At 49.7% G+C, this 24,788-nt stretch overlaps 1 protein-coding gene across 10 annotated transcripts in view; it reads left to right on the top strand.

Annotated features, from left to right (window-relative positions):
- Positions 1-24,788, top strand: part of Arap1 (ArfGAP with RhoGAP domain, ankyrin repeat and PH domain 1) — a 63,901-nt gene that overhangs the window by 12,205 nt on the left and 26,908 nt on the right. For 7 of the 10 annotated variants that reach the window (XM_027942843.2, XM_027942841.2, XM_027942845.3 and 4 more), the window contains exons 1-7: positions 910-993; positions 1,772-1,856; positions 5,687-5,750; positions 12,469-13,021; positions 23,098-23,240; positions 23,988-24,055; positions 24,658-24,779. In XM_027942843.2, the coding sequence (XP_027798644.2) occupies positions 12,513-13,021; positions 23,098-23,240; positions 23,988-24,055; positions 24,658-24,779 (842 nt within the window). In that variant the 5' untranslated portion in view covers positions 910-993; positions 1,772-1,856; positions 5,687-5,750; positions 12,469-12,512. Of the gene's footprint in view, positions 1-909; positions 994-1,693; positions 1,857-5,686; positions 5,751-12,468; positions 13,022-16,041; positions 16,107-16,287; positions 16,370-23,097; positions 23,241-23,987; positions 24,056-24,657; positions 24,780-24,788 lie in introns of those variants that run through there. The other 3 variants (XM_071616466.1, XM_027942842.2, XM_027942849.2) reach the window with 3 other exon arrangements.

Here is a 24,788-nt window from a genome sequence, read left to right as displayed (position 1 = left end):
CCCAACTAGATTCTGGTTGTAAGTCCAGTGCCATGGGCTATTCTGGTCAGCACTGGCCAAGGCCTTGGGATTAGGGACAGGAAGTGACTGCCTTAGCAGCAGAGAAGTGAGCAGAAGATGAGCAAGTGTAGCCTCCAGTACACATGTGGTGACGCGTCATGGTTGTCTGGGTGCTGGGCAGGGACTGAACGCTTCATTTTGTGGAGAGGGAAACCGAGGCTTGGAATATCACATGATTTGCCCAGGGCTTCAGGCAAGAAGTGGTGGAGCTGGGACTGAGTCCAGACTTGCTCTGCATACTGGGTAGGGGTGCCTGAGTCCTGGAGCCCAGGGACTTGCCCACAGACCTCCAGCTTCCCGCTAGGTAGCTGAGGCAGCTCTTCATTTACGTGGACCCTGGGGACACTTGCCATCAGCCTCCTATGCTTCAGGGACTCTAGACAGGCCGTACTGCAGATGGGACGGGACTCTCTTGGTGCTAGGAAGGTTAACAGGGCAGAGACACAGGCAGGAGCAGGACAGGAGCCCTGGTGTGTCTTCTTGGGACTTGTAAACAGTGGCCATCTATCCCTGAGAGATAGAAAACAGGTCTCTTGGCCCAAGGGCCAGCTGACTAACCATTTGGGAGTTGCACTTGCTGTCTTGCAGGAGGCAGGTGCGGGTGCTGAGAGAGCTTTTTTTTTTTTTTTAAATATTTTTAGTTGTAGTTGGACACAGTACCTTTATTTATTTATTTTTATGTGGTGCTGAGGATCGAACCCAGGGCTTCACATGTGCGAGGCAAGTACTCTACACTGAGCCACAAACCCAGCCCAAGAGCTGTTTTTTGCAGGGGCGGGGGTCACTTCTGCACCCTTGGGGCTGGGAACCCAACCCCCACCTAGTTCCTCATATCTACAGGAAGTGTCTCCAAGGCTTGCCCGCATTAGCCTGAGCTAGTGGAGTCCCAAGCGCCCAAGCGGTTGGTAGATGTCCAGGAGGGTGACCCTGCCTGTAGGTATCACCTGGTGACTGGGCCGGGGAGGGCTAGACATCGGGGTCTAGGGCATGTCCAGGGTCTGGAGCATGTTGGGCTCCAGGGCAGTTGTGCAGAGTGGGATTGTTGGTGGAGAGCCCGAGATCTGAAGGCCGTGTGGTGCAGTGTGGTGGGGCAGGTGGTTGTGCTGTGTGGCTGTCGGGTAGGTAGGAGGTGTGTGCCCTGGAGGCAGTGCAAAGTATGGGTTTGTGGTACTCTTGGGGTGTGACTATGTATGTTTTTGGTTCCTGTGTAGACAGCTCCGAGGGGTTTCTTGAGGTCTGTATACTCAGGTTCCTGCCCACCTGCTCATGCTGGGAAGCCTGGGGCAAGGGGCAAAGGGCTGGCCATGCAGAGAAGGAGGAGGTGGGTGAGTGAGCTGAGACCTCAGTCTCCTGTCCCCTGGAGGGTTGGATCTTTCTTTGAACTCAGAGTGGAGCTCTGTGCAGAGGGGGCCCTGGAGATTCAGTCTGGGGAGATGTTCTGGCCCAGAGGACTTCAGAACTGAGTGTGGAAGGAGTTAGGACCTTTAAAGCTGCCCTGTGCCCTGACCAAGGATGACTCATTCATGCGAAGCAGAATGCAAAGAAGCTGAGGGACGCCTCAGAGAGGGACACAACCGCATGGGTCAGCAGCCTGCCGTAGCTTCTCTGGGTGTCCTCTCTTCCCGTCCTGCAGAACTCTCTGAACTTCAGGTTATCCAGGTCCTTTCCTGTCCTTGGGCCTCTCACATTCAGTTCCCTTTGCCTGGAACAGGATCCCTCAGGAAACCTCTCTGACTCTACAAGACAGAGGCAGCCATATCCTCTGAAGGCTCTGTGGGCTCCAACAAGTAACCTGGGTAAGTTTCCACCACATGGTGTGAAAGGGGGTAAAAATCCTAAGTCTTAGGGCTGGGGATATAGCTCAGTTGGTAGAGTGCTTGCTTGCATGCAAAAGGCCCTGGGTTCAATCCCCAGCACCACACACACACACACACACACACACACACACAAATCCCAGGTCTTGGGATGGTTACAAGGATGAGTGAGAGGAAGGTGGGAGTCTGCAGAGGCTGGGCACACAGTGGCACTTAGGAGATACAAGAAGCTGGGGTATGGTTGTCATTCTTACTGGGCTACCAAAATGGTGCCATCCATCAGCGGTGGGTAGGAGTGCTGAGAGGGAGATGCCAAGCTGGGACAGAAGTGGGGCTCTGAAATTTAAACTCTGCTTTGACTCCAACAAGAGGGACTCAAGCAAGACATGAAGAAGGACTGTCTGGCAAGGATTAGAGATTCCAGATGACTGTTTCTTACTTCTGAACTGGGATTGGGTGCCCTTGTGAGCCATCCAGGTGCTGGGCTCCACTGTGGAGAGCAGGGGAAACAAGAAGAGGTACAGACTCTTAGAATACCCCAGGCCACATTGGTTGGATGGAGGTGGATCCCTGCAAAGAGAGCAACCAAAGAAAACAGAAACAGTGCTGAGCTGTATGGCTGTACAGAGGCCTAGGACACCAAGGGGCAGTCAAGGAGGACTTTCTGCAAGAGATGGCCTGGAGCCAGTGCTCTGAGGAGGGAGGGTGTGGTTTATTTACTCATTATCAGCTGACAGTTTTAGGGGCCCCCATAAGCCAGGCCAGCATCTGGTATAGGAAGTGACATGGAGAGAGTTGTGGAGGGGGCCAGCCCAGCCTGCCTGGGGCTTGGGGTATGTCACTGAGAATTTGAGCAAGTCACTTCCTCCCTGTGGGTGTTTGTTTCTTCTTCCGTTATAGTCAGGGCTGAACCAGGTAGAATGACAGCTGATGAGCTCCTGAGAACACAGGGATCTGGCAGAACTTTAGCAGGGTTGGGACCCTGGCCATAGCCAGCACAGCCAGCGATGGCAGAGGGAGATGAGCCAAGCGAGAGAGGAGGCCTGGGCCCTTGGGTGGGGGAGAAAAGCCCCCCAGCTGTGGCTGTGCCCTTGCTACAGGAAGACATTTGCCTCTGCCCTGACCCTGCCTCCCTGGGGGTAATGACTCTCTAGGACTTGTCATAGCAGCATAGTTTCAATTCCTAAACCAGGGCCAGGGTGAGGACAGAGTAATTGAGGTGTAAAATTTAAGGGGGGACTAAAGACCTCTGATCATCCAGGTATATCTTCTTTTTTTTCTTTTTAGTACTGGGATTGAACTCAGGGGTGCTTTACCACTGAGCCACATCCACACCCCTTCACATTTTTCAGTTTTAGACAGGGTCTCACTAAGTTGCTCAAGGGCCTTACTAAATTGCTGAGGCTGGCCTTGAACTTGTGATCCTCCTGCCTCATTGTCCCAAGTTGCTGGGATTACAGGCATGTGCCATCACACCTGGTATAAGATATTTTAATGCCATTTAAAAAAATCAAAATTTATGCCAAAAATACATGATGAGCAACATTATAAAATATCACAGTTTTCAGTAGAGAGAGGACAGTATTGCTGACTGGGCCTGCAGAGGCCCAGCCTCTGTAGAGCGGTGCTCCACTCTTCTTGTGTCCAGGAGCTTCCCTCTCCAGGGAGCTGCCCCTGACCCCAGCCTGGTGAGGGCCCCCTGGCTGATCTCATGAGCTGGTGGTGTTTGATCCCTTCTGGCCCAAAGTTTCTAGAGGCACCTGGTTCATGCTTCTAGCTCCTTGAATGGGGAAGTCATAAAGGGGTGTCAGTGTGAGACCTCACGTCTCTGACCTTGGCTTTTGCCCTTTAGTGAACGAATAGGAACTTGAGAGAGGCCCAGTGGGGGCCAGGCTCTGTTCAGGGAGAGGGTGGTTTCCTGTCTCCCTTGACCAGTCCGGTCAGGTGGCTGGGACCATTATCAGTCCACTTGTGTTACACCTCAGTCAGGTGCCTGGCCTGTAACAGGTCCTCCTTCGTGTTTGCTATCACTTTTGAGAAGCAGTGAGCTGAGTGATTAGGAGTTGAGAACTGTGCTGCCCAATGGAGATACAGTGCAAGCCACAAGTGCAATGGAAATTTGCTAATAGGCACATTAAAAGAAAAAGATGCCAGGGCCGCAAGTGTAGCTCAGTAGCCGAGCATGTGCAAGGCCCTGAGTTGATCCCCTGTACTGGGGGCTCGGGTGGGGTGGGGTGAGAAGAATTAGAAACCATGTGCAGTTAATGTTATTAACGTTTTAAATCTAAATCATAATATTATCATTTATCATATAATCAATAGGAAAATTTGAGCTATTTTACCTTCTTTTTGTGCCGAGTCTTCAAAATTCAGTACACCTCATTTTGGGGGGCTACATTTCAAGTATTCAAAAGTCATCTATGGGGCTGGGATTGTGGCTCAGCGGTAGAGTGCTTGCCTAGCACGTGAAAGGCCCTGGGTTTGATCCTCAGCACCATGTAAAAATAAATAAATAAAGACGTTGTGTACAACTACAACTAAAAAAATAAATATTAAAAAAAAAATCAAGCCATCTGTGGGTGCTGCTGGCTACTGTACTGGACAGGGCAGGTCTAGACTATACTCAAACTGCTTCTTCCCAGCGTTGTGACTTTAAGCAAATTACTTAACTTCCCTGTGCCTTAGTGGTTTTTTTTTTTTTTTTTTTAAGTAGACTAATAATCAAATGTACCTGATAGGTTGCAGTGATGTTGAGTTGATGTAAAGTGCTTAGGTATCTGGCATAATAAGCAGTGTTTGTCTTCTCTTTTTGTTTTTTGAGTAACACTGCCATTTTTGCCAACAGTTTCATCTAAAGTACCAGTTTCTTAAAATTTGTTTTTATAGTACCTACTTAGAAGCACATACCTGTTTTTACCATTTCCTAAGCAATGATAATTGTAGGGTCTACATAAGATAAATACCTATTAGTAAACTGTAAAATGGTCAGGAATGCCTGCCAAAGCCATTTTGCAGAACACAGGAGTTTTTTGGCTAACCCTGCTCTTATGGCAAGGAGACCTGACTTGACTCCAGGACAGGGGAGGGAGACCTGTCCATTCCACTGCACCCCACTCTCTCCAGCCCCACAGAGCCTGTGCTGCCTGGGCAGTAGGAGTCATGGCCTGCTGAGAGGATTGGCCTGTTCTTTCTCCTCCCCTGAAAACCCCCTTTTTTGGCCCATTTTCCTCACCTCCCTCCCAAGTTTATGAGCATGGCCCTGGGGTCTCAGGCCCTGCCTCAGTTGCCCCATCTCTGCCCTCAGCACATGTTGTGGTCCTAAGACTTAGTGGAGAGGGCCCTGCATCTTGGGCTCCACCTCTCCCGAGAGGCCACAGGTTAGGGGAGACTCCCTTAGCCAAGGAGCTGCATCTGTCCCTTCTTGGTGACCTCCTGGGGGGCAATCTCTTTGCCAGCTAGCCCCCACATGCAACCCAGCCACTGGTCCTAGGGGCGTGGAGAGTGGAAGTGCTGACTCCCCTTCACACCTGTGCAGCCCCCACCTCCAGAAGGTCTGTCTGGCTGCCTTCCTCGTCCCTGGAGGCCTTCTTCTGGTCCAGCCTCCATTGCTTGGCTTCCAGCTTCCCTGGACCCTTCTCTTTTCCTTTTCTTCTTCTTCTTCCACCTCTTTCCCACTTCTGCTTTCTTCCCCTTTCTTTGCTTTTCCTCATCACTCTCCCCCCTGTCTCTTCTCCTCTTCCTCCTCCTTGGCATTCTGGCTGCTCCAAGTGGCCTCACCTCATGGACTTTCTCCCCCATCTCTGTCCTTGCAGCTTCCACATCAGGCCACCATGAGGAGCCCTTTGGAGTAGCTGTGACTTCTGGGAGGATCAGCCGGTGAGTGAGGAACTGGGAGGATGGAGCTGGGCTGAGTTCTCAGGCTAAGCCCAAAGCCTGAGCTGGGGAGGCTGGGACTTTCCATTTTGAGAACCAGTATTGCAGGCAGAAGGTGAGGCCCTGAGGGCTTGCTAAGAGCCTCCTCCAGGGTTCTGAGAGGAGGGACAGGGCAGGCTCCAGCAGGCTAGACTGGGAAGCATAAGCTGACTTGATTTCCCTCCTTGCCTGGTGAGTTTTGGTTTCTTTTTCATTCCCAGGCTTTATTGATGATTATCACATTATCTTTTTAAAACTTTGCTTGTTTAGTTTTTAAATGGTACAAAATTTTAAAAATATAGAAGGGTGTAGTGTCTCCTGTCTTCCCAACTGTCAATTCTCTCCCCAAAGCCAGTTTCTTGTGTATCTATCCAGAGTATTCTATTATATATTTGTGTGTGTGTGTGTGTACATATGTATATATTTCTTTTTTAAAACTCAGTTGTAAAAAAAAAAAAACTCAGTTGTTATATAACTCTGTCCTGCACCTTACTTTTCCACTTAACAATAAATCTTTAATATTAATTTATATGAACTTTAGAACCTGTTGGTCTAAACCAATTCCATTTGGTAATTTCAGTTGGGAAATTATATTCAAGTTATAGCTTAACCCCGGGAGAACTGATGTCTTTATAATTTTAGGAGCCACTGTATCCAAGAACATGGAATGTTTGTGTTTATAACTTCCTTTGGCTCTCCCAAGTATCCATTATATTCTTATTCTTATTTTTAAAATTCAGAGAGTTCAAAATTTAGGTGATAGACTAAGTAAAGTGAAAAGTGTTCCTCCTGTCAGAGGCAGATTTCCAGGAAAGGTGGAATTTGACATTCAGGGGTCCTTCTAGGATCCAAAGAGGGGGCCTGAACAATGTGGACACATGGGTCCTGTGTTTTTGTGAATTTGCAAAAGTGAGATATTCTTGTGTTCTTTTTACCCCAAAGGGCATCTGGATTGTGTAAGCGTCAGACCCATGAGCTCTCATCTGCCTCCGTTCCCTCTTGTCCTCTCAGCTCTGTTTTCCACCTCTGAGGAGAGTGGTAACCAGTATTGCTGGACCCCCTGGGCCTCTGCAGAGGCTCTTCATATATTTTGCTGTGCGTGCGTGCTGAGCCACTCTCTCTTTTTGTTTATTTCACACAAAAAAACAGAATGTTTTGAAACTGTCCTGCACTTTTCTTTCTTTACTTAACAGCATATCTTGGAGGTCATTCTGTGCCCATGTGTAAGGAGTTTTCTCCTTTTTAGGGCCTCTCAGAAGACTGCCCCATAATCTAGTTAACCATTCTACAATTGTTGGACATTTTGGTTATTTCCAGTCTTTTGTTATTATACACAGTGCTGTAGCCAATAACTATCTACCTCCGTCATTGCAGATGTGTTCCCGTAAACCTGTACAGTAAGTGTCTGTACTTTGACCCAGGGTATCTGGGCCAAAGGACAGTGGCTTTCCAGCTCAGGATCTTGTAGTTACTGTGGCATGGCTTTCCCTAGAGGCACAGCCACCAGCCAGGCAGGAGTAGCCCCACCCCATTACCAGGGCTGTGCATTTTAAAATATTTTTTCTTTGATATTCTCATAGGTGGAAAGTAGCATTGTACTATATTTGATGTTTGTATTTTGTTAAGTTTCTTGTCATATGTTTAAAGGCCATTTACATTTTCCTTTCTGTGCTTGTCTCTGTCATTTTGTAACACAGAGCATGGGTTTGGGTTTTTTATCTCATGAATTTGAAGAGTAAAATCCATGCACAACAAATGGTGAGAGTAAAGCATCAGGATTTATTAGAGTAATAGAAAGCAGAACTGCTGAAGAGGGAGGGGTCCTAAGAGAGGGATGCTCAAGAGTGGCTTTTGTCTAGGGCTTTATATAGGTTTAAGGAAGTCAGCCCCTTGCCCAATGCTGCTTGAATACCATGAATACCATGAATACCTCATGGTGTTCATGCAGCCTTTAGTCTAATCAAAATATCAAGCAGGAATTTTTCCTTCTTTTTTTTTTTTTTTTGGATACCAGGAATTGAACTCAGGGACACTCGACCACTGAGCCACATCTCCAGCCCTATTTTGTATTTTATTTAGAGGCAGGGTCTCACTGAGTTGTTTAGCATCTTGCCATTGCTGAGGCTGGCGTTGAACTTGCAATCCTTCTGTCTCAGCCTCCTAAGCCGCTGGGATTACAGGTGTGTGCCATGGCACCTAGCTGGATTTTTCCTTCTTTGGAGAGGCATGGACCCCAGTGACACAGGTCCTAGTTTAAAAATAGCCTTTTTGTAAGTTTCTTAGGAAATATCTGCAGGTGCTATTGGTGCTGTACTGCCCAGGAAGTTGCTACCCAGGGGCCCATCTCCTATCCTCCCAGCCTTCTCTCTTTCTCCTGATGTCAATATTCTTTGCCCGTTTTTCTACTAGATTTTTGTTTGAAATGAGTAGGATGTGAGATGTCCTCTAGGTCCTCATTTACCTCTTGCTTTGCATATGGTGTCTCCACCATGTTGGCATGTTTATTTTTTTCTACAGTGTCACACAATGCTCAACAGTGGGGATACATTTCTAAAAAATGCATCATTGGCAATTTTGTCATTGTGTGAACATCACTGAGTATAGTAACTCAGACCTAGAAGGTCTGGTTCAGTCACTCCATGCAGCCTCGATGCTATCAGGAAATTTGCAGTAAACACAAGATGTATGAGCCTGCTGCCAGGTGAGCTGGCATTCTGTTTTATAATACACTTCTTTTATAAGTAGGAATATACTCTAAAATAAGAATAAAAAATAGAGAGTAGTAAACACATAAACCAATACCATAGTCATTTATTATCATTATCAAGTATGTGTGGGCTGTACTTTTATATGACAGGCAACACAGGAGGCCTGTTTAAACCGACATCACCACAGACCCCAGAGGAATATAGTTTGGCTACGATGCCACGAGGTGATAGGAATTTCTCAGCTCCATTATAATCTTCTGGGCCTCTTGTCATCTATGTGATCCATCACTGATGGGAGCATCACTATATGGCCTGTGACAGTAGGTGAATGTTCCAGGCTTCTCTGCATACCTTCTGGGCTTATATCTTTTCCAAAATATTTTTACCTAAGGGGTTTTTTACGCCCCTTTGGTATCAGAGATTGAACCCAGGGGGGACTTAACCTCTGAGCCACATCCCCAGCCCTTTTTATTTTTTATTTTAAGACAGGGTCTCACTAAATTGCTGAGGCTGGCCTTGAACTCGTGATCCTCCTGCCTCAGCCTCTGGAGCTGCTGGGATTATAGGGGTATACCACCATGCCCTGCTCTAAGGTGATTTTTCAATCCTTCCATGGTTTTATTTTTTTATATTGAAATCTTTGATCCATTTGTGACTTATCTAGTTGTAAGGTGTGAGGCAAACAAAAACAGAACAGGGCTTCACAGAGGGGAACACCTTAGTTTTTTTCTAGATTTCTCTGCAGCTGTCCCAACAACTTAATAACCCCTTTCCCCCACTAGTTTGAGATTCTCCTTTCATTGTGTACCAGTTCTTCCATCTCCTCTTGAGCTTTTGTTCTGATTAATTAATCAGTTTGTTCCCAAGCTGCTAGCATATACTGTTTTAATTATTGTGACTCTGTGGTATGTTTTAATATGTGATGGGGCAGATTTCTACCTGCTGCCAAAGCTTTCCTGGGTCTTCCTGCTTTTTTATTTTTCCACATGAATTTTCAAATCCATTTGTCTAGTTTAAAAGGAATTTCTGTGTACACACTGAGTAGAATTGTGTGTATTTATAAATTAAAGAGACTTAATACCTTTGTGATGTTTCTGTCCAGAACTTATTATGTCTTCTCATTTGTCTTAGTCTTTTTTCCTCCCTTTTTTTGTCTCTCAAGAACACTACATTTTTTCTTCATGTAGACCTTGTTTATTTCTCTTTTCTTTCCCTACTGTGTTAGTCTGTCTGTCCTTTCTTCCTTCCTTTTGTACTGGGATTCAACCCAGTGATGCTCTATCATTGAGCTGCATCCTCAGCTCCTTTTGATTTTTATGTTAAGAACAGAGTCTTGCCAAATTGTCCAGATTGGCCTTGAGCTGGCAATCCTCTTGTCTCAGCCTCCTGATTGTTGGGATTACAGGTATGAACCACTGTGCCCAGTGAGATTTTTTTTTTTCTCCCAAGTACTGGGATTGAACCCAGGGCCTGGCACGTGGTAGGCAAGTGCCCTATCACTGAGCTATCCTGCCGCAGTCCTGCTGGCTGCAGCAAAATAATCAGGGGGGTGACGAGCAACTTGTGTACATTGATACAGCAGGAGTAGGAGCCGTTTATTGCAGGACAGGAGCAGTATTTATACATTCCACACAGCTTATCTAATTAGCATAAACTAGATACATCAGTCAACCAATAAGGAATCTCCACACTTAATGGCTCACTTTTGTTACTTCTCAAACCACTCCCTCTGGCATTTTGCCAGGCACCATCCAGACTTGTTTACGAACTCTAACATTCCCCTGGCTAAATGCCAGGTGTTATTTTGACTTGTTTACAGACTCTAACACTATCCCCCAGACCATGTATATTTATTATGAAGTTTATTCTTGGTGTTTTATGTTTTGTGATCCTACTGTAAATGGGTTCTTTTATCCTAAATTCTATCCAATTTTATCCTAAATTCTACTGGTTATTGCTTAGAAATATTGATTTTGAACTCACCTAACTAAATTCTTTTATTTTTTTTAGCTGTAGTTGGACACAATATCTTTATTTTATTTATTTATTTTTATGTGGTGCTGAGGATCGAACCCAGGGCCTCACATGTGCTAGGCAAGTGCTCTGCCACTGAGCCACAACTCTAGCTAACTAAATTCTTATTTATAATATTTTATTAGTTGAACTGCTTGGGCTTTCAAAAGTTTATATTATTCTCAATTAATGATAGTTTTTTTTCCTTCCTAATTTTTATACCTTTGTTTATTTTTGTTGTCTAGAACATTTAGAGCAATAATAATAATACTAATAATGAAGTGGATACTCTGGTCTCATCCAAAACTGTAATGGGTCTCTTCTGTTGCTTTTCCATGAAGTAAAGTGTTAGATTTTATTTAAGGAGTTTGTCTGTTGCTATTTTAGTCAGGTGTTGTTTAAGAGGTGAATGTCAAGTTTCATGGTGTGCCTCTTTAGTGTCTGGGGATGATTGGATGACTTTTGATCTGTTAATCATCTCTGTACTCCCACCAAGCCAGGAGCTCTTGAGTGCAGGGATATGGAACCCAAGTCCCCATTGACAAGTGTGAGGCTTTTTTTGTTTGTTTGTTTGTTTTTTGGTACCAGGGATTGAACTGAGGGGCTCTCAACCACTGAGCCACATCTCCATCCCTATTTTGTATTCTATTTAGAGACAAGGTCTCAGTGAGTTGCTAAGCACCTCACCCTTGCTGAGGCTGGCTTTGAACTTGAGATCCTCCTAACTCAGCCTCACAAACTGCTGGGATTACAGGTGTGTGCCACTGCTCCCTGCAAGGCTGTATTTAATGAACAAATGAATGAATGTCCTTCCCCTTCCTTGGCAGGAAAAGGGGACTTAGGGGTTCAGGAACCCAGAGGCTGTGTGATCTGGTTGACTTGTCTTCTGGAGCATTCCACTTCCTCTGTGGGCACTGGAGATGAGGTGGAGGGAGGTGAGGCTCTGTCCCCACACTGGGCATGCAGAGGGGCTATCAGTAGTGCCTTTCAATTCCACACATGTTGGCTAAGCCCCTGGGCTTGGCCCTCAACTGGGGACTTACCTTAGAGGGACTTGGTCCCTGGCCTGGCTCTTGCTGAGGGCATTGGGGAGGGGGTACCTTGTACAGCATCAGACATGCCATTGGCCAGTCTTGAGGAGTGGCCCAGGCTGCATATGGGCGTGGGTGTGATGCCAACTTTGGAGGTGATGGAAGATTTCCTAGGGAAGATGTGGTCAGAGTGCTAGGAGGCCCCAGGGGCAGTGTGATGGGGGGTGACTTAGGTAGAGGGAAAAGCCTACGTGTTTGGGAACTGCCAGTACTTGGCTTTGCCTGGCACATGGGGCACAGGGGAGGAAGCTTAAGGATTGAACTTGAACCCATGGCATGAGGGGGTTTTGGAATTTTGGCTTTTAAAATCTCACCATTTACAGTTTTAATATTTTGGGATTGTAATTTTGGGGATTTTAGACTTTAGGGATTTTGATCTTTGGGGATTCTAATATTTGGAATTGGCCTTTGGGATCTTGTCTTTTGAGGATTAAGAGTAGCATTGGGGGGGTTGGGGATGTGGCTCAGCAGTAGAGTGCTCACCTAGTACCTGCAGGGTGCTGGGTTCCATCCTCAGCACCACATAAAAAAATAAAATAAAGGTATTGTGTCCAACTACAACTAAAACAAAATATTTTTTTAAAAAAGAGAAAGAGTGGCATTGGGGGCTGGGGTTGTGGCTCAGTGGTAGAGCACTTGCCTAGCATGTGTGAGGCCCTGAGTTCGATCCTCAGCACCACATAAAAATAAATAAATAAAATAAAGGTATTGTGTCCAACTATAACTAAAAAAATATATATTTTTTAAAAACTTAAAAAAAAAAAGAAAAAAGAAAAAGAGTGACATTGGCCACGAAGGAACACAGAGGGATGCTGATTAGGGGAACTGCTCTGGGCCACCATGTCTCTGACCTGTGCTTGTCTATCCCAGGTCTGGTTCGAACCCTCCTGGCTGGACCTCTGCTGGCAGGAACCATGGCGGAGGGCGGGGACGCTGCCTTGTCAGTGGCCGAGTGGCTGCGGGCGCTGCACCTGGAGCAGTATACTGGGCTCTTTGAGCAGCACGGACTGGTGTGGGCCACTGAGTGCCAAGGCCTCAGCGATGCCCGCCTGATGGACATGGGCATGCTACTCCCGGGACACCGCCGCCGCATCTTGGCTGGCCTGCTCCGTGCCCATGCACCTCCAGCTCCTGCACCCCGCCCTACACCACGACCTGTGCCCATGAAGCGCCACGTCTTCCGTTCACCGCCCGTGTCCACCACTCCACCTGAGTCACTGCCCACAGCTGGGCAGGATGAGGTGCCATCTGCTGCCCCGCCCATCCCACCCCGCAAGAGCTGCCTTCCGCCGGCCTGCTTTGCCACCCCATCCGCAGCAGCCCCAGACCCTGTGCTGCCCCCATTGCCTGCCAAGCGACATTTGGTGGAGCTGAGCATTCCTCCAGTGCCTCCTCGCACAGGAGCCCCCCGCCTGCTGGTGAGGTGAGTGGGTGCCATTCATGTGGGTGGAACATAGGCAGAGGATTCTGGACTGTAGGTGTGGAGTTCATGGCCTTCACACTGGGGTAGAAAGGCACTTCAGTTGGAGGGAACAGCCTGTGCAAAGCTCAGAGGAGGAAAGTGCTCCAGGTTCCCCCAACAATAGTGTGGCTGGGTTGGTGGGTGAGGCTTAGGGATAGTGCTGTGAAGGCCCGGCCGGGATGCCAGACAGGTTTTCAGCAAAATGATAGGATGAAATTTGAGGGCCTGGAGCATGATTCTGGCTGCTTATTAGGGAGCTGGGGGGAGGCTGGGAGGTGAGTGAGTGGTCACAAGATCAGGTGAGGTCCCAGGTGCATCAGGCTCTGCTGATGCACCTGTTAGAAAGTGAAGATGAATCTTGAAGGGCCAGGACTTGTGGCTGCCTGGATGTGAGCAGCGAGGGCAGGGGGAGCCGCGACAACTTCTAGTTTTCTGTCTCAGGTGACTGGGTGCTCCTAGGGACAGATTTGGGATCCAGAAGTAGAAGTAAATTCAGGAGAAAGTCTGAATTCAGCAAAGGACCTGGATAGTATGAGATACTGTGGGGACTCGGGGCATGTTCTGTCACAAGGAGGTAATGTGTGGAGAAAATGGAAAGCCTGGGATCCTAGGGTAGGGTGGGAACTGTGCTTGTGCTCCTGTCATACCTGGACCCCCCAAATGTCCCAAATCCTTGGACACCTAAGAGGACTCATCCTGCTTACCCTCCTTCCTCTTCCAAACTATTTACTCCATGACCCCTGATCCCCCTTTTCTTGGGTTTCTCCTGCTTCTGTGGACATTCTATACTGTCTCCTTCACATACACCTTCTTTCCTACCATTTGCTTGGGTGCCCAGCCAGGAGGGAGCCTCCCCAAGAGGTTTAGGTTTGTGTTCGGAGGGGGGATTTGTTGGAGTGCTTGGTTCAAGTCAGGCTAAACTAGGAAGATTTCTTAGAGGAGGAAGGGATATGCAGTCTACTGGTCCTGGTTATTGCTGGATGCTGTGTGGGGCATTTTGTATACATGATTTCACTGATCCCTGCAACAAGCCTTCTGAGGGATTTGTTTCCTGGTTTTAAGCAGGGACATTATGGCTCAGAACAGGGGATGGGAGGCACTGTTTGGATCCATGTCAAATGTATTATTCTGGGAGGAAGGTCAGGGAGGTTCTCCCAACCCAGAGAGGAGCATTAAGTCAGGGGGCCTTGAAGGTCAAACCAGGTCTGTGGTGGTATGAAGTTTGGATGGTGGAAGCACAAAAAAGGTTTGTGCCTCTCCTAGGTTCACACAACTGGGAACTCGAATCTCCCAGCAGCCTGGCTCACAGCCTAGATGGGAATTTCCTGGTGCAATTGTGCCCTCTATTGGCCATTCTTCTGTATGCAGGAGTAATTTTTGTCCTTCAACTAACTCTATTGTCAAAGACACTGAGGGGCTGGGATTGTGGTTCAGTGGTAGAGATGTGAGCTGCTGGGTTCGATCCTCAGCACCACATAAACATAAATAAAATAAAAGTATTGTGTCCAACTGCAACTAAAAAAAATTTCAAAAAAGGACACAGAGTTAAACGGTCCTGGGCTCACCACTCCAAATCCCTTCTCCCCAACCTGTGTCACCTCAGATGCGTTGGGAAGGGAGACAGCACAGAGGAGGCCACTGGGTGGAATAGGCTGGGGTAAGATCCTCAGCCAGAGACCAACATGTAGGCAAATCAGCAAGCAAGCAAGAGTTGTCTCTCCTTCTTGGCCTGGTAAGGCTGGGGACTCTTCAGAGCCAGGCTCACCATTCTGCCTGGCCTCAGTGGACCCACTTCACCCCCAGAGTCTGCATTCTTTACCATTATTTAAACCTCTGGTGGAGAACTTGCTGAACTTGTGCTCCTGTCATACCTGGACCCCCAAATGTCCCAAATCCTTGGACACCTAAGAGGACTCATCCTGCTTACCCTCCTTCCTCTAGCATCTAGAGATGCTAAGACACTTGTCCATATTCACCCAGCCAAGCAGAGGGGAAGCAAGGATTCAACCTTGCCTCCTGGTCTCCACGCTCCTTTTTTTAAAAATACTTTTATTTAATTTATTTATTTTTATGTGGTGCTGAGGATCGAACCCAGTGCTTCACGCATGCTAGGCAAGCGCTCTACCACTGAGCTACAGCCCCAGCCCATCAGCTCCTTTTTATAGATGTGAACTCTGAGCTTCCCTGAGAGTCACAGAGAGATCACTGCTTTATTTCTTTCTTTTTTTTTTCCCTACCAAAGACATTTAAATTTTTTCCATATTTTTTACTGGTGCACTATAGTTATATTTAATAGTGGGATTTGTTATTTTGTTCATGCACATGATATAACAACATAACTTGGTAAATATCATTCCCCAGTATTTCCCCTTTTCCTCACCTCCTCCTTTCCAATGGTCCCTCTCCTCTACTCTGCTGGTCTCTATAGGGGTCATTTCTGATCAGGGACATGAGGGTCACTCCAGAGAGCCCCTCCCAGCTTGCTCTTAGCCTCAGTTTCCCCCTCTGGTATTTGGATGCCTGGAGATACCTCTGAAAAAGGAAATATTTGCCTGGAGGGGGCAGCTGTTAGCTGGAGTCGTACTGCAAGGTCTCCCTCCTTTGCTCTAACTGCCTTCACCCAGCCAATCCTTGGTCTTCCTGAAGACTGATCACTTGTTGCTGGGGCAGAACCTGTTCCCTCTGAAGAACTTCTTTCTCAGCCTCTCTGGGGTTTCTCATGAGCGTAGGAAGTGGGAGAGGCTACTGCAGGGGCCAGCCAAGGCCAGGGCTTCCTGGGCGTCCATCCTGTAAGACCTCACAAGACCAGCAGACACTGCTGGTTGTCCCATCTTAGCTTGGGGGTGGGGGCAAGGGGGCGGGTAGGAAGTGTCTGCCCCAGGGGATTCTGGGTGACTTTCCTCTCTCAGTCAGTGTTTTCAGGAAGTGTGTGTGTTGGCCCGGGCTTCAGGGGGTGGGGGAGGCAGAGAGCAGGAAGCTGGGGAGACCAGAGCTGGATGCACATACACAAACACACACACACTCATTCTCCCAGACAGATTCACAGGTAAACTCAGAAATATACACACTCAGAGAAGCGATTTATAAATACTCAGAGACAAATCACAGGCACAGAGAGACTCTTGGGCTCCAACATCTCCAAGGGAACCCAGCCGCAGACACACCTGGGAAAAGGGCCCAGGCAGTCTGTGAGGCCAGCCCAGGCTGACACAGGCTTGTTTGGGCAGGACACGACACTTGAGCACACACTGAGCCTGCCTGGTTGGAGCCTTGGAGTCCTTGGGCCCAGGACCCAGCGGGCCTCTGAGGGTGAGCAAGGAGCAGCCTGGCTGGGCTGTCGGGTGGATGGGAGGGAGCCTAAGGGCCCGGGAGTCCCTGTCTGTCTGTCTGGTTGGCTGTTACCCCCAGGCCAGATTTTCTAGGGTGCTCTGCTCCCCCTTCTCTGTTGGCTTTTAGAATTTCCTATCTTCTATCAGTTTCTCCACTTCTTCTATTTTCCCCTCTCTTCTCCTTCTCCCCTGGGCTTTCCATGTCTCTGTCTCCCCATAACCTTTTTCTTGGGCCCACTAAGAGCCCACAGTGTCTATTTTGGGCCTTTCTCAGACTCTGCCTCACTGTTCCCCTGTGGGGTCTCTGCTCTGTAGGGCCCTGGTGCCCACCTCCTCAGTTCTGGTGTCCACTCCTAGCTCTCAGCACCCCTCTGGCAATTCCCTTGGGGAGACTTAGGTTGCCTTAACTTACTGTTCCCCTCAAGGTTGCATTTTTCTGAACCCCCACCTCCAGTCCAGCATGGTAGGGAGGTGTGCAGAGGGCTGGCACATTGTTTGTGTATTTCCACCCTCTCCTGTCCAGGGCTCTAGTGTGGTGGGTGCCTGTGGAGTGCTGTCCCCATGACTGTGGATCTCTACTGAACTCAGCAGCTCTCTGGTCACTGGGGACATAGAGTAGCCTCTAACCTGGGCAGCCGGGATGGTGGTGGAGTTCTGTGAGCTATAGTCTGTGAGTTCCCTGGGGGCTGAACTTCCTCCCCTTCCTGCCCTCAGGAGCCAGCACAGGGCCAGGCCTGAGAAGTACACAGAGCTGCCTTGGCAATAGGCCTCTGCTGCCTCCTGTCCACAGCAGCAGGGCTGGCTTGTGGGGAGCTCCACATAGGCCTGGCAGTGGGAGTGCCACTGAGGCCCCAGCAGGCCTGTGCACTTAGAGGAGGGAAGAGGCATGTTCTGAGCACCATAGAGGTGATGATTTCTGATCATTAAATGTAAAAAGCCCCCAGCAGAAACCTGGCACACTATGCATAGCAAGTAGTAGGCTTGTCCTCAGGAGAAGTGCCTTGGCTGTACGTTGGGCCCTGGCGCTTGGTGGGCAGACCTTTCTGTGACTGGGATGTGGGCAGGGCAGGGCAGTGGTCATTCAGTACATATTCACTAAGCCCCCTTTGTTGGATACTGGAGGCAGGGAAAGGATTGGCCCCAGGAGAGGCAGGCTGCAGATGTCCATTCTGGCAAGGGAGACTCCAGGAGGGGCTTTGTATGCTGCAGCCTGAGCAGAAGTGAGTGCTGTGGGAGTGCTAGAGGGCTTGGCCTGTGGAGCAGGGATTACAGGCATGTGTCACCATGCCCAGAAGGACAGAGCAGCCGTGGAGGAAGCAAGAGGCATAGGATTAAAGCTTGGGCTGCTGAGGAGGCCAGGGCACGAATGAGGAAGTGGGCAACTGGGAAAGTTTGTCCCCATGGGTAGGGGAGACCAGGGAAAGACACAGATGTCCCCAGATCTCTGGGCCTGGCCTCACCTTGCAGCCCTGCTGGTGAGAGTCTGGGGGGCTGGGATTGGCCTGGGTTCTTTCAAGGCCCATGTGGTATCTTAGGGACAAGTTCCTGCTTCCAGGCTGGAGTATAGACAGAGTATTTGGTCCGCTGAGGTCATTTCAGTGAGCAGCACAGACAGACATGCTGTGTGATAGGAAGCATGGTGACTGGGGGAGCCCCAAGGAGGCCCTGCACTGGCCTGAAGTGTGAGGGGAGGCCCACAGTGGAAGGGGAGAATGTGTGCTGTGTGCCTTTTGAAGGAAGAGTAGGAAGTTGGCCAGACAGGAAAGGGTATTCCAAGTGAAGGAACAGTGCATGCAAACATGTGTTTATATGGGCTGGGATTGTGGCTCAGCGGTAGAGCACTCGCCTAACATACTCAGGGCCCTGGGTTCAATCCTCAGCACCACATAAAAATAAATGAATGGAATAAAGGTATTGTGTCCAACTATAACTAAAAAAAATTAATATTTTTTTTTTAAAAAAGATGTGTTTATAGAATGTAGCTCAGTCAAGGAGGCCTGGAATGTGACTGGCTAGTAAGTCCAAGGCCAGCAAGATATTCAGGCTACCCCTCTCTGCAGCCTACCTGCCCTCAAGGTGAGACCTGGTTCCTCTGGCCAGAGATCAGTGGAGATTGAAAAATCTGAAGGGGCCAAGTGCTGTGGCACATGCCTATAATTCCAGCAGCTTGGGAGGCTGAGGCAGGAGGATCACAAGTTCAAAGCCAGCTTCCACAAAAGTGAGGCACTAAGCAATTCAGTGAGACCCTGTCTCTAAATAAAATACAAAATAGGGCTGGGAATGCGGCTCAGTGGTTGAATGCCCCTGAGTTCAATCCCTGGAATACCCCCGCCCCCAAAAGAGAAAAATCTGAAGGGGAGTCAGAGACAGTTAGAGGAGGAGGAGGCTGGACAGCTGCCTCTGGCCTAGCCTGTAAGACTGAGTCTCCTTCACCCACAGCCAGGTGAGAAAGCTGTGCAGGTGATGCATGGTGCTCCCTTATTGAGGTATCCATAAGCAAGGAGGCAGGACAGAGGGGAAACAGGCTAAGAGGTGAAGGGAGTAGCTTGGGGTCAGAGACTGATGATGGTTGAGGTGAGATTCAAACCCACATCTGCCTGGCACCAAGCCCCTGTTTCTTTTATTTATTTTTATTATAGATGGACAAAGTACCTTCATTTTATTTATTTTTATGTGGTGCTGAGGATCCAACCCAGTGCCTCACACGTGTGAGGCCAGCTGCTGGGATTATAGGCATGAGCCACTGAGCTGTAATCCCAGCCCAAAGCCCTATTTCTCTTTTTTGGGGGCGGGGCGGGGGGTTACTGGGGATTGAGCTTAAGGGCACCCAACCACTGAGCCATAACCCCAGTCCTACTTTGTACTTTATTTAGAAGTCTCACTGAGTTCCTTAGTGCCTCACTATTGCTGAGACTGGCTTTGTACTTCCGATCCTCCTTCCTCAGCCTCCCAAGCCTCAGGGATTACAGGCATGTGTCACCATGCCCAGCTAAGCTCTGTCTCTTAATTAGAGTGACCACACATCTCATTTTGCCCGGGACAGGCCCTATTTGTGCCTACTGTCTTGACGTGGTTAGTAACAGTGCCACTTTTAACTGTCATTATTTCTGTTTTTTGTGATTAATGAAACAGTCACTCTGCTCTTTTTTTCCAACTTGGGACCTTCATGTTCCCCTGCTCCTGGGTATAAGGTCTGCTGGGTATTTTCCCTAGTCCCATAAGTCAGACTTGTTGGACTGCAGGCCCAGTCTGGGGTGGATCAACCCTGCTCAGGGTGCCCTGTTGTGCTGTGGGCGTAGGCGTCACATGCCTCTTGGCGAGAAGTGGAAGGACTGAAGGAGCAGGGAAGCCAGTGGCATCAGGGAGGCTGGGGAGGAGCTCCACTGGGGCATCCTGGGGACTGCCTGGAGGTGCAGGTAGGCTTCCATGGATGACGATGTGGGGAAGAGGGCAAGAGCAGGAGGAAATAGTGAGCAATGGCCTGGAGGTGGGATCGTGCATTTGTGCCCTGGAATGGGGCAGAGGCCAGTGAGCAGCACCCCAGTTGGACCTCATCTGGGCTGGCGGCTGCTTCTAGGGTGCAAGCCCTGCGAGACTGGCAAGGGCACTCCATGGGCCCCATTCTCGGTAGAGGGACACTGCCCTTCCCTGGGGTTTTCCTACATGCTCTGCCTTCCGGAAACCACTTCTTCTTTCCTGGGCCCAGGCCTGACTCAGCAGGCCCTGATACCCTGTGCTAGGCAGGCAGGGGTCAGCCAGGAGGTTTCCTGGAGGAGGTGGCTAGAATAGGGCACGGAGGTTTACTAGAAGCCCTTTTATCCCCTTTCCTGGGACATAGTTCCCTTCCTGCTGGGAGAGGAGCCCTTTGCCTGTGTTCTCCTCTCCCTTCTTGCCTTGGTCACTGGGCAGCCATCGGAGCTGTGATTTTGTTCCCTTTGGATAGAGTGTCAGCTCTAGAGCTGGCTAGACCCTCAGCCTAGGTGGCTATTGTGAGGAGACAGGCCTCAGAGAAGTCCTTATACTTCTCAGGCCTCATTTGCCAGGCTGTAGTGCTGGGATGGGTTCAAATCCAGCTGTAGGCCCAAGGACAAATTACTTAAAATTTCTGCACCTCAGTTTTCTCATCTGTAAAGTAGGATAACAAGCCTTAAATTATAGAGCCCTTGAAAAAAAGTAAATGAATGAATCCATGTAAAGTACTTAGAAGGTGGCTGGGAACACACATACATAGACACACATCATTTATTAATAAGAATTAATTAATCTAGATAGTCATTTGTTTATAAATTTCTGCTCAGTTCTGAGGATACAAGAACTGAGAAGGTGGGGTGGAGGCAGAGGTCTCAGTATGGTAGACCCCTTGCCACAAGATAGTCAGGATAGGGATGAGGACAGACTGGGAACCAGAGTGAAGGGGCTGATGCCACCTGGATACCAACAGTGAGGAGCAGTGGGCAGCCTGGCCCTGTTGTCCCCCTCTTCCCATCAGCCCTTAGACCTGGGCAGGTGTTGGGAGCTACACCCCTTCAGCCTTGCTTGGTGCTCTCGGCATCTGGGAAGCAGCAGAGTGATTGATGGACTTGCCTGTCAAGCAGTCTCCAAGGACATTGTTCTGATCAGCTGGGGCATGTTCTTGGGCCTGTGGGCACTCAGTCATTTGGTTCTTTGGTCATCATTCGTACTTCATTTGCTTCTCTTTCAACCCTAATGACCAGTTTACCCACCTGCCTATAGACTACCTTTCCTCCCACCCCCTTGTCCAACGTGCTCTTGCCACCAACTCAGCCAGGCCCTCCCTGCCCTGGATAGTGGGAATATTGAGTCAGATGCTGCCCCTGCTCTAAAGGGACCTAAGGGTCAAATGGGGGAGAATAGGTCAAATGGTACTGTGCCCACCAGAGGGTTTTCTTAAGTTCAGCTAAATGTTCAAGCTCTTGAGACCACCACAGCCCCCTTGAGACCACAACAGCCCCCTCGTTATCAGATTCTCAGAGAGGCAGACAGGGTCCAGAGCAGCTTGCCACCAGCAGCTGCAGGTCTTCCTCTGCTATGGGGTCCTCGTGGCATACATGCAACATCTGCACGTTCTCCATGGTCCTCCAGGTGACAGCTCAGAGGGAGGAGCTGAGGAATCAGAGTGGACATGTGGCTTGCAGGGAGCCAAGCCTGGTGTAGAAACCTCTTGTGCCAAGAGGGTAACCACACATGCGTGGCTTTAGGCCCTGCTTAGGATGTACCAGTGGGGGAAGCTCAAGCTCTGGCTTATCTCCCAGATTCAGAGTCTACTGACAGGCCAGCGTGCCGGTGCAGTGCTGCCTAGTAACAAGGCTGCCAGGCCACCAGGAGGAGTGTCCAGAGGGAGAGGGCTGGAAGCCAGCTGAAGGTCAGACTGCACAGGAGCGGGTGGGCACATTCCCTTTGGTTATGCACTACAATTCGGAAGTAGTTACGTGTCCTAAGAAACACGGGTTGGAGCTAGGGGTTCAGATCTGCTTAGACACTAGCACAGTAACTGTCACAAGGGACTTTGAAGTATCATTTGGAATAATTTTGTATGAAGTTCATAATGGAGGGAAACATAGGGACTAGGGGAGCAGACGGGAGGGCTCAGGGCAGACTTTCAGAGGAGGACTTGATCTAGAGATGAAGAAGGGCGTACAACAGCCCCATGTTGACCCAGTCCTGCCCTCCTAGTCCTCCTTGCTTTTAACACACTGTTAGTCATTGCCAGGAATATGGGAACAGACCAGACCAAAAATAACCAAGGGAAGCTGCCCACTCTGATGCTCTTTGTTGGCCCCTGTAGGACACTGGCAGAGGCAGGTGGTGGGACCTGGCCTCCAGGGCTCTGCACTTGTTCTAGCTGGTGTTGCCTGAACATCCTGTGTACTGTCCTGTGTCATATCTTGTCTGTTAATCCCCCACCACCCTCCTAGTGCAAATAGTTCCATTTTATAGAAGAGGAAACTGAGGTTCAGAGAGGCACGGCACTTGTCCCAGAACACACAGGAGCTAAAGAGACTGAGGCGATATTTAGACCTTGCCTTTGATGACAAAGACCAGTCAGAAACAGGTGGTGTGAGAGCCCAGGAGGTCCTGAACCTGTCCCTGGAGAGTCGGGGGAGGAGAGCGATAGTGGAGATGAAGAAGTGGTGTCATGAGAGATGAGTATGTTGGGGCGAGGTGAGTTGAGGGGTCTGAGGGTACCCAGGAGGTAGTATTGAAGTCTGGACAAGAGAGAAGTTAGCCTTAGTCCAGAGACCCACAGTTCAGGGGCTCAGGAGTTGGTTTTGGAGACTGTGGTTTGTGCCTTCAGCCTCAATGTCCATTTCATTTCTGTCTCATTTCTTTGCCAACAAATGCCTTCCTACCATTAAAAGTGCAGATTCAGCATCACCTCCCCCAGGAAGCCTTTTCTGATCTCCATTCTAGTCTCTATCCTTCCTCCAGAGTGGACACCCAGTGGCTAAATTCTGGAATATTGGGGATAGATGACCAGCTCATTCAGGTTGAGGAGGGCGCCCGCTTCCCTTAGACTTTGTGCCGGGAAAGGTCTCTGTCAGGAAAGTAAGGTGAGGGGCTATGTGAGGAGCTCCGGTGGGGGGGCGTCTGTAGGGTGTGGGTGTGCGGCAGCCAGGTGAGCTGGCTCCCAGGGCTTGAGTCCTGCCTCTGTCGCTTAGTGACACTGAGCATCTGTTCTGTTCCCAGCCTTCCCTCCAAGGAGGAATTGTTGCCACCAGTGTCATCCCATCCACAGCCAGAGCCAGAGAAGCCTGCATCCACCGTCCCCCAGGGGCCTCCCTGCCCCCCAGAGATCCCTCCGAAGCCTCCCCGCCAGCCACCGGAGTTTGGTGGGTACTGCAGCCAGATGGGGCTCCTGGCAAGTTACCTGGGATTAGCCCTGGAGAGCATGCGAGGGTGCCGCTTACATTGCTGCCTGAGCAGGTCATGGGTCTCCCTGAGTATCATTTTTATCTGCAAAATGGAGACTGCTTGCCAGGCGTGGTGGTGCATGCCTATAATCCCAGCAGTCTGGGAGGCTGAGGTAGGAGGATTGCAAGTTGAAAGCCAGCCTCAGCAACTTAGTGAGGCCCTGAGCAACTTAGCGAGACCCTGTCTCTAAATAAACTATAAGAAGGGATGGGGAAGTGACTCAGTGGTTAAGTGCCCCTGAGTTCAATCCCTGTACCAAAAAATGTAAAAAAAACTAAATAAATAAAATGCCTGATCTCCTGACAACTACGGGCGGGACACAGCCTGAGTGAGCCTTGGCTTCAGGGTAGGGAGTGCTCCCGTGGAGCCGGCTTGCGACTGTGGGGTGGTCTACTTTCCTTAATTCTTGTTGCCTTTGTAGCCTTTTGGGGGCCGTCCCTGCTCCGACCTCCAAGCTTGTTGCCTGGTCAGACCTCCCTGTGGTGGCCCTGCCTCTTCTTTGATATAAATAGCACTTCCTGTCCCTGTGCCTTTTTTGAAAGCCAGGCCAGGGTGGGGGTGGGAGCTGCGGTATGGAGGTGGGCTTTTTGAAGCCAAGCTGCCAAGTCTCGAGAGGTATGGCCAAGCCATTCGCTGCAGGGTCTCCCCCACCTCTTTCTCACCAGATGACTCGGACTATGATGAAATCCCAGAGGAGGGGCCTAGGGCCCCGGCCAGAGTGATGACCAAGAAGGTGGGCAGGACAGCGGGCAGGTTGGGTTGCCTGCTGTTGGTATGGAGGGAGGGCCGCCCAGCTGCCTCCTAGACCTGGGGACCACCAGAGAGTGGGCTGCTGTTCCCCAAGGGAGTTCCCTTTCCCATTTCTTTGTCTTGCCATGCAGGGGTAGAGTCCAGTGCAACCCCAGAACCTTGAACCAGGGGTCTGGGCTCTGCTCTGGGGCTTCTGCTTCAACTGTATCTACATATGTGTGGCCTGCCCCCTCCCTCTGTGTCTGTCTTGGAGCAGCTGTCCCTCTGTCTATTTTACTTTCTGTGTTCCCATGCCACCCTCTCTCAGTGCTTGTCTTCTCTCCCTCGTCCTGAGTCTTTCTCTTTCTTAGCTTTCTGTCTTTGTCCCTGTCCTAGATCTCTGTGTGCCACTGGGTCTCTGGTCCTTATGAGCCTGGGTCCCAGCATGGTCTTAGCTGGCAGGGGTGGGGGTGGGAAGAAGCAGAAGTAAAAATGCTGAGTTGTGTAGGGAAGGGATGGAGTGGACAGAGGTGCACGTGGCAACCCCCGGGGCTGTGATCTGGGGCTTGAAGGGAAGCCTGATGTTGAGTGGGCCTGGGGGGGTAGGAGGAGCCCCCACCACGCCAAGTCCCACGGGCCGTGCGCGTGGCCAGTCTGCTGAGTGAGGGGGAGGAACTGTCTGGGGACGAGGAGGATGAGGATGACCACGCCTACGAGGGTGTCCCCAAGTGAGTGTC

The sequence above is a fragment of the Marmota flaviventris genome, chromosome 9 (assembly GCF_047511675.1).
Source record: "Marmota flaviventris isolate mMarFla1 chromosome 9, mMarFla1.hap1, whole genome shotgun sequence".
Lineage (NCBI taxonomy): Eukaryota > Metazoa > Chordata > Mammalia > Rodentia > Sciuridae > Marmota > Marmota flaviventris.
Note: the sequence above shows the minus strand (reverse complement) of the source record. Positions and strands in the feature narration are given on the sequence as shown.